Source organism: Vitis riparia, chromosome 9, assembly GCF_004353265.1.
Source record: "Vitis riparia cultivar Riparia Gloire de Montpellier isolate 1030 chromosome 9, EGFV_Vit.rip_1.0, whole genome shotgun sequence".
Classification (NCBI taxonomy): domain Eukaryota; kingdom Viridiplantae; phylum Streptophyta; class Magnoliopsida; order Vitales; family Vitaceae; genus Vitis; species Vitis riparia.
Window position 1 is genome coordinate 19,599,562 of NC_048439.1, and position 9,652 is coordinate 19,609,213.

Here is a 9,652-nt window from a genome sequence, read left to right on the forward strand (position 1 = left end):
TTGAATGCTCCTAAAACTCCTCAGAAGTGATCCATCAGGCAAGATGAGGGTTTTCAGGCGCTGGAAGTTGTGTTTCCCGACGTGGTCGCTGACATATATTGGTTCCCTGGAGATAGCCCGTGAAGCGGCGTGAAACTCAGCACATAGGTGGGTGGATTGACCACAATACCCACACACAATAGCCCAATGACAATGAAAACCAGAACTGTTGTACGTGGATCGACCATAATATCAAGCCAGGAGATGGTATAGCAGACTAAAAGAGCAGGCAACGTATCCTCGCCTCCCGAAATAAAGCTAGATTCAGAAATACCTCACGAGCAACCACTGAACTATCATTTGTGTATTCCAATATTCATGCCTAACCAATCAACCAGGCAATGCCTTCTCCAACACCTAGGTACAAATAGTGATGGGCTCTACCAGCAGATGAACAATGTCATGCGAGCCCATTTTCATCAAAGTATTGGACATCAATGTAGCTTTTCAATCACACAATATTTGTATCATGAGAGTCCCCAGGATTACTACTGAAATATATTATTGGAAATTCCTTGTTTCTTCGGGCAGAGGTGAGAAAAACAGATGCTCACCCAAGACAAATAGCAGAAACAGAGGAAGACAACTAAAACAGATCATACATGGTAAAAACAAAATCCCAAGATATGACTCAAACACACGAAGGAGAGCTAAAAAGGAAATTAGATCACTCTCAAACCAGTTTATCATAGAAAATAAGAAACGAAAATGTTGCAACATAGTCACAGCAATCCACAGGATATCAATGGCAAACAAAATGTGGTCTCGAAAACGTACCTGAGATCTTTTTCTTTCTATCCTTTGTTTCAGCTTTTAGTTGCCTTTTTCTCCTCACAGCTTCCCTCTCCAGCAAGTTTCTCTCCAAGCTCCCCCTAAAGCCCTCTGGTTTCTCTCCGTTTCCACCCTCTCTATTGTCCCCCTCAAAAAAATATCCCCCCCCCCTCTTCTCCTTTCTAACTTCCTCAAGTCACTCCCTGTTTTCCCTGCTTCCTCTCTCAACAAACACGTCCAAAAAAGCAAAAACCTTCACTGCAGCTGCCAGACGCTCCTCCATAACGGCCTGAGGATTTTAGAATATCTCCATGCCACGTGTCAAACTCTCACTCACTCCTCAATTCCACTACTCTGATTCCCAGCAGCCATCCATGAGCAGACAAGTGGTCTCTCAAATCTCCTCCACGTGGCAAGACAAGCTGCATGAAGAATGAGGCCCCAGTGGGGGGTCTACAATATGGTTTTGAAAACCCCAATATATAGAATATGAGATTCAACTATTAATATATAAAATAATATCCAAAACATGCACTATGTCCTGTTTACTTTTTCTCTTCCTAGTTTGCCCCTAAATTTCTCCATGTCATCATCAAATCCTCCCATGTCAACAGAACAATTTGAAACTTGAACTAATTCTCAAAGCTGAAACATAAAGAAACCCGACTCGAGAATTGCCGATGAAGATTGGAATTGCCGTGTCGGAAGAGAGAGAGAGAGAGAGGGAAATGGAGAGAAGGGAGAGCAATCGCCTGCTCCGCGCTACAAATCCACTGCAGATTGCTGCCTCTTCTTTTTCCATACGACATCTCTTTTTTCCCTCTCACTGAAGCAGTGATAGGGTTTCTCTCATTGTACGAGATCTGGATTTCCATTTCTGAATTAAGATTCTTTGATTTTCGCACATACTAAATATCATTTCAAAGTTGAGAGTCTATGCAATATAGTAGTTTGGTAAATCATGAAAATTGATAACCTTGCATCATGATTCACCATAGGTTCTGTCTAGTGTGCATCACATACACTAGTGCACTCACCATGGGAAACCCATCTTGATAGCTGAGACAAGCCATTCCTCAAATTAGGAGATAGTGCACTATAGTCTTTACCAAATTGCTCAAATTCATGAACTGGCTATAGACAACTTATCTATTTACAAGGAATTGATGACTTGTATCTTTTGTGCAACTCCTAATATATCCTAGTCATGTACAATGCAAGAAATATGGGTTGAATGCTCAAATTAATGTCAATGCATAAAAGGGATAACAAGGGGATAGTTAAATCTGACTTTGTTATATCATGTCTTGCTTTTAGGTGCTCAATCAAACAAGAGGATCCTCATCAATCTCTAAAAACCAATCCAGGTATCTCTACTTTCCAATCTCCTTCCCCTCATCAAAATAGTCTTTTTATTTATTTTTATTTTTAAAATCTCTAATATTGTGTGAATCCACTTCCAAAAGAGAGTCTTATCTCCTCTAAAATCTAAAAACCCTTGTTGTTTACCAAAGGGAATCTTCCAAAAGGGAGTCCTCTTAATCTCCAACTCAAAACGGCATGACTGCCCTCCAAAGAGAGTCTTCTCTTAACCAAAATCTCAATGTTGATCCGTATACCAAAGAGAAGCCCTTCTATCTTTAAAAGTCTCATTTTTTCTTCCGCAAACAAAGCTCCATGCACAAGCCATGCAAAGTGATATAAAATACTATCCTTAAATGCACTTAAATGGAAATAACTGAGAATGCATCTAGGTGAACTATCCTAAATTGCACCTAACTAAAATGCAACTATGTGAGTTAGGCTAACTAAACTAATCTAAAATGCAATCAAGTGAGCTAAACCTAAAATGCAACTAAGTTAACTAAATTAATGTGCCATTAGGAGAGCTAAGCTAAGGTGCCACTAAGTGAGCTATGTTAGGGTGCCACTAAGGCCACATTTGGGATCTATAAAAAAATTCATCAACAGTGAATCTTCAAAGGTGGCTCAAAAATAGTATCAAATGAGTGACAATGGACTACCATGAAATGACTATAAGGTAACAAGAAGTGAAGGAAACCACATAGAATAGCATGTGCTACCTCTAAATCTAATTATATATATATTTTTATTTGAAAAAAAAAAAAGATTGCAAAAACTAAAGCCATTAAAAAAAAAAAAAAGCTTACCTCTAAATCTAAGAAATTTCTTGTACCAAAGAAGAGTCATCATTTCCCTTGATTCTGTTAGGCTTTCTTTTCTCTCTAAGTGTGCTAGGGTTCTACAACAAGTGGGGTTTCCAAATAGGAATTTCCTTATTGGGCTTCTGTAATGAAAATTATTTTTTCATTATAAATGTCACATATAGTTAAATAACTAACCTAGTATTTTTTTTATATATATTTTGTTATATGGATTTAAAATATTTTATAAATAAAACATTAAATAAAATAAAAAACTAGTATAAAATTTAACATTTTATTTTACTTATAATCAAAATTTTTAAAAATTCAACTTGAAAAGTTAAATCAACTAAAAATGATTTCAAAATAATATATTTATAAAGTTTAAATTTAAAATAGATGAAACATGTTATAATCGTATGAATAATGTGTGTTAATGGGTTATTTGTGTCAATTTATATACAGTTTAACTTAACCCATTTATTAAACAGATTATGGGATGAATCATATTATCTATATAATTCACGAGCCATATTTGTGTCAAGTCATTCAGACACAATTATTATATTGGTTGTATTCAAGTTCAATAATTTTTCACTATTTCTTGTCTTAATATGACACAACATGACCCATTACCAACCCTAGGATGCCTATAACTACAAAATTGTCAACAATATTTTTTACCTTTTCAAAAATAATTTGACATTGTTGAAGGGTACTTTTTCTTGATTGATTGAAGTTGGCTATACAGTTGCAACACTCTCTTGCCTTTGATTGAAAGCAAAAGGTTGATCCAAGGTGATCCACACCTCTAAACTTATGGAACAACTTATCATCTCAACAAGTAGTCCTTAAGATATTGATGATAGTAAACAACTTATTACAGATTGATCTTATTGATGCCATAATTTATATTCTTGATTTGTGATTTTGCATGAATGAGAAGAGCCTAGAACTACATCAATAAACTATGAAGAACATTTTATTGTACCATTGGTAAATTCATATAGATTTTGTCCTTGAATTGCCAATAGATCTTGGGATTTCTGGATCAAATAACTACTTTGACCTAGCTTGTTAGGTAAAGAGTGGTTGAACATACTAGAGAAGGGAGATGCAAAATTCATCATTTGTTGATTGTAGATTAATAAACTCAAGGTTGACATATTTATAGTTTTGTGAGAGCTTTTATGGCTTTGGTACCATGACAAGTCTCTAATGAGAAATTTTTTTTCTCCTTTTCCATCTATCCAATCTTTATATTGAGAAGTTTATAAGAACTTTTCTTCTCCATATTAAACACATTAGTTTCTAACTAATTTCCCATTTTAAAAGAAGTTTTTTTCATTTGAATTTTTTTAAATACCTAAGCTTCGATGTTTCACCATTCCCTAACATTGTGTGGGTGTTTTTTTGTTTTTTTTTTTTGTTTTGGCAATTATATGTGGATCTACTAATGTAGTAACTTAGGTTTCTTCATTCTCTGCTTTAAACATCATGAATTTCTCTATTTTTTTTTTTTTTTTTTTTTTTTACATTAAATGAGTTTCTCCTTTCATTCCTCGTCTATGCCTACACCAAAAGAGCATTTTAGGTTTCTCCATATATTCCTTTCATAATGCGAGTTTCTCCGTTTTGTTTGTGATCTTCTTGTTAGGGGTGATTGAAACATAATATTTGGATAATTTTGCTTTTTGGGCTTTAACAAGAAGGAAATTCCTGTCCTCTCATTTTTTACTGAGAAAAAGAAAAGGAAAAAATGTTGAGATAAAGCATGAATTCTTATTGTTAATAAACTAGGGAAACAACAACGATGATAAGTGATAACAATAGCTTGTTCAAAGTTTCAAGCAATGTAATACATTGGATCAGGCAACTTAAAAGTCCTATTCCCTCTATTAGTTCCCAAGATATCACTCCATTGATCACCCATGTTTCCAACTATTTTGTATCCACTCTCCTCAACCTTTTTCCTCTGATTTGATTTGTACACAAGTGCTGTACTTTCATCAGATGATTTCCTACAACAAGAACAACAATAAAAAAAAATTAATAAAGAAAAATAAAATCATCAAATACTAAAATTAATATTTAGTAACAAAAATGTCCATTTCTTTACTCATTTCATCTAAAAATCAATTCACTGTCATGGGGTGAAGAAAATTGTCACACCATCAAGGCTTCTAGCTATCTTGAGGCTTATATCAGGATTTTGCTTTTTGAGCCATTATTTTCCCAGGAGTGAACATTGTCGCAGCCCGACACATATCAACATCATTGATGGGGGTTGCTACCCAAAATGCAGGGCATAAGGGAGTTTTACTGTTAGATCCTCCAACCCTATCTTATATGTGATCTCAATTTGGACCTTGATTTTAACTATTTGCTTACCTGAGTATGAGCTTCTCCCAAGTATGGTATCCCACCTTCTTTAAATTGGCTACTGTGACGTTTCTCTCGTCTTCTCCTTTTCCTGTTAAGAACACAATTTTAATCCCCAGGGACACCAGCTTGTTGTACAGCTTAAGACTTTCCGGCAGTGCTGGTGCCTTCCCTTTCATGACCCATTCATTGAACGACGTCGAATTGAAGACTTCAGCCCTGAAATTTCAAGAGAAGATTCACGTAAAAACATAGCACATACATGAATATTGGCCAGAAAAATCAGGAATATTCATGTTTGTAGATGCTAAAGTTACCCAAATCCGTTTTCAGCATAGTAAGGCAGATTAGAAAGAGTTGTCTCATCTATATCAAACACCCATACGTCCTTGCCATCTCCACCCAACTTGAGGCTTTCAGCATAAGCAATTGCCTCATATACCACCACTCTCGAGTCTTGCCGGTATTGGTGGCCGAGCATGTAATGCCCCACATAGCTTTCACATGCTTGTGGAACAGTGTCCCAGTTTATAATGTTGTTGGTTTCCACTGCAAGTCTCCAGCTCGGGCAGGAAAGACCCGAAGCAGGGTGGCCACCGGAGGCAAGTCGTGGCCGGAGGAGGTGGATTTCATGGGATATTCCCAAGGAAAGCTCAACAGTAAGGGCAAAAAGAAAGAGCAACAGGGCCACTCTTCCCATGTTGTAGTACTGTGGTGGTCGTGGAGAAACCACCCAATTTACATGAATTTATATAGGCTCCAGCAAGTGAAAATGGAGATGGTGTTTACTTCAGCTATCTACTGCAGTAATGATGAGCATTATTGTAAGGTGGGGTACTTCACCTTGGTGGTGGACCATAATCACTAATTGTCGCACGGAATGTAAGGCTACTTTTGAGAATTGCTTTTAAGAAAGGTTTTGTTTAGTTGTTGAGAACACAAAAAAAATAAATAGATAAATAAATAAACATGAAAGTAGGTTTGATTGTCAATTATTCGTAGTAAAACGTGTTTGAGAGTTGATTTAGATAATATATTTTAATTGTTTTTTATTGTTTTCAGTTTAGGAGATTGTTTATCGAGAAAGATTGAAAATGAAGTAGTATAAGTAAAAGTTATTTTTAAGAAATATTAGAAACCCATGAGACATCGAGAACATTCCAAATTTCTAAACAAACTTTTTGTTTTAGAAAACATCAAACAATTATTTTTCTAAAACTGTTTTCAAAAACCATTTTTCAAGAACTATTTTCAAAAACATTTTAAAACAAATCCTGACTATCCATATCCTTCTTAATTTGTATTCCATATTGGACTATTTTCAAAAACATCAAACAATATCTTATGAATTCTTTTCCCATTATTTTTAGTGGAATCATTAACAAATTAAGCTACTTTCATAGGCATGTGTCACTGTATTGATCATTCTTATATTAAGAGTTTGTTTGGTAGTGTTTTTAAAAAACACTTTAAGAATAAAAAATATTTTTGAAAAAACATTAGACATTTGATAAAATTTAGAAAATATTTTTTAAAAGTTGAAAAATCACGTTTAATGCTTTATAAGAGTTTGTTTGATAGTGATTCTAGGAAACGCTTTTAATATTTTGAATATTTGAAAATTTTTATCATTCAAGTGTTAGAAATACTAGAAACGCTTTTTAAAATAATTCTCAAACACACTTTAAAAAGTACTTGATATGTGATTCTCCTAAAAACACTTTTAAAAAGAAAAATCTTTTACTAAAAACATTTTGAATAGAATATTGCCAAACACACTCTTACACGAAGGATGGAAGAGAGCTATTCCATATAGAATTAACAATAATTAACATAATTATGACCTAGTACAAGTAAAATCATTTTGGTCTATAGAGTATAACAGGTGATTTGAACCAAAGAAATAACTTCAATGAGAGCAATCAAAAGATCCATGCACTATTGGACCATATGTGTATCATGTTGTCATATTGCCAAGGGTCCAGACAACTGAACAATGTGGTGCAGTAGTCCTTATGTCTGCCTTTAATTTGCATTCCCATTAGTCCTGGTTTCTGCAGCCTCCTGTTTTACCTTCTGCAGTAACTAAGCTTTCACCATGAAGCCATGAAGCTGCATATTGGGATTATCCTTCCTTATTCAATGAGTGATCCATAAAGATTGGATTATGACCACTTACAGATATCAGTGCATGCATGCCTGATGAAGGACCACATCCACTCTTCAAATGTCAACCACAGTGGAGAAAAAAAAAAAAAAAAAAAAAATCTGTGGATGATTCTTGGCTATATTTGCTTCACCAAAAATTTGTGGAAAAATATAAAAGAAAAAACTAAAAAGAAAAATTAGAAAATAAGAAAAAAAATGAAAAATAGATTTAAAGTCGATGTAAATTATTTTTATATGTTACTTCAAACATATTTTACTTAATTAAATTTTCGATATAAAGATTAAATAATTTAAAATATATAAATTTCTAGTAAATTTTAATTATATTTGATTTTCTTTGATGTTTTCTATGGTATAACCAAATATGATAAAGTCATTTTCTTGAGTATTTTTTTTTCTTTTTATAGTGCTTTCCAAGTACCAAATATAACTATAAGAATCATGAAAAATATGACTAAAGTGAGGTTAAATGGAATAATATGACTTCAAGGAGAGATGAGGGTTGCAAATAATTTACCAATTCGCCTCTATTCAGGCCTAATGCTGGCTGGGGGCAGCACAAATTTTAAAATTTTTTATTTTTTTTATGCCTCGTTTAATCGTAGATTGCATAGTTTTTCCTATTTGATGTTATTATTTGATTTCGTGTTTTTTTTTTATTCATATATGTTTTCTTTTGTTTGGTGATTGTTTGTTGATTATTCGTCATGGTTGGAGAAATAGATGATTCCTTTCAATTTATTAGTATGAGATTGAATGGAAAAAATTATTTGTATTGGAGTGATGTGATGACAAATTTTCTAAAGAGCAAAAAGATGAGAGTTAATTATTGGCACTTCATATAAATATAAAAATAAAGAGGATGAAAAATATGCAAAATTGTTAGACACTTGAGAAATAAATAATTCAAAAATTATTATATGGTATTGGAGTTTTGTTTGACGGGAGGTCATGTGTTATAGTCTCATCACATATTTATGTACAGTTATTTGCTCATTGGTTTGTCTAACCCTCCACATGCAAGTATGGGGTCGTACTTGAGGGAGAGTGTTAAAAAGGATAATATACATCGTGGACTCAAAGCCTAAAAGTTTAACAGGGGTATTGAGAAATGAACACTCTCCAACATTTCATCTAATAGTAAATACATTTCATCTACATTTGTTATCATTCATAAAAATGGAACAAAATGGTAGGCAATTCTCCTAATTTATGAGCCATATTGCCTTTTTCCTTCCCTTATCCGGTGAGTTCCCATCAAGTTTGGCCTGTAACCACAAACACATACCGCTGCATTTACCATGTATTTTGGCCAAAAGGGTGTAGGTACTTAAATGATCCGTACAATCACAGGAAGTCATTGTCTTTTAGAGGAGCAAGTATAGCTTTAAAGCTATATGCAGTTGTCCTTGGGTGTGGCCTTTCCCTACCTCATCTGATGAGTGGCGTCATAAGCACACACATTTATCCATGATGTGTGCCCAAGTTTTTAAAGCCGGGACAGTGGCTCTCCCTAATAACACTTAGCTCAACTTAAAAATAAAAATAAAAAATAAACTTAAAGTTATCAAATTATTTTATGTGCTATTTAAATTCATTTAAATTATTTTAATTTTTATTAAAAATTAAATAATTTAAAAATATTTATTTATTTTTGTATTTTGTATAGTCAATTATAATGTTAATGTTCCGTATGAAGGGTAATGGTATAATTGACACATCTCTTTTTCCTTCGCTTCCCTGGTAATCAAACATAGCATTAAAAGAAAATGAGGCCAAATTCATAAACTACATAGTAGAATATAACTCTTACAACTCAAATCGGAAAACAAGCTACATGAAAAGAAGAATTTGTTTGATATTGTTATACGAAGCACTTCTAACCTTTCTAACACTTGGAATTTTTATTATTTAAGGGTTAAAAAGGTTAAAAATATTTCCTAAAATCATTGTTAAATACACTCAAAATCTCTTATATTTTAGATATTAAAACTGTTTATAGTTCTCCATGTCTATGATCTATATCGGTGTTTTCCTAATTCATCCAATGAATTTCCCATAAAAATTAATTTTTTACCACACAAATATACCAAATTTAGGGACAATGACTCTTACTTGAAGGGTCC

General features: G+C 33.5%; 1 protein-coding gene across 1 annotated transcript; it reads right to left on the reverse strand.

Annotated features, from left to right (window-relative positions):
- Window positions 1–4,737: 4,737 nt before the first annotated feature.
- LOC117921625 (acid phosphatase 1-like) lies at window positions 4,738–6,086 on the reverse strand. Its single transcript, XM_034839574.1, has 3 exons — window positions 5,675–6,086; window positions 5,367–5,576; window positions 4,738–4,996 (listed from the first exon to the last, which is right to left on the reverse strand). Exons 1-3 carry the CDS (start codon window positions 6,055–6,057, stop codon window positions 4,822–4,824), a joined length of 768 nt encoding a protein of 255 aa, XP_034695465.1. The 5' UTR covers window positions 6,058–6,086; the 3' UTR covers window positions 4,738–4,821.
- Window positions 6,087–9,652: the final 3,566 nt, after the last annotated feature.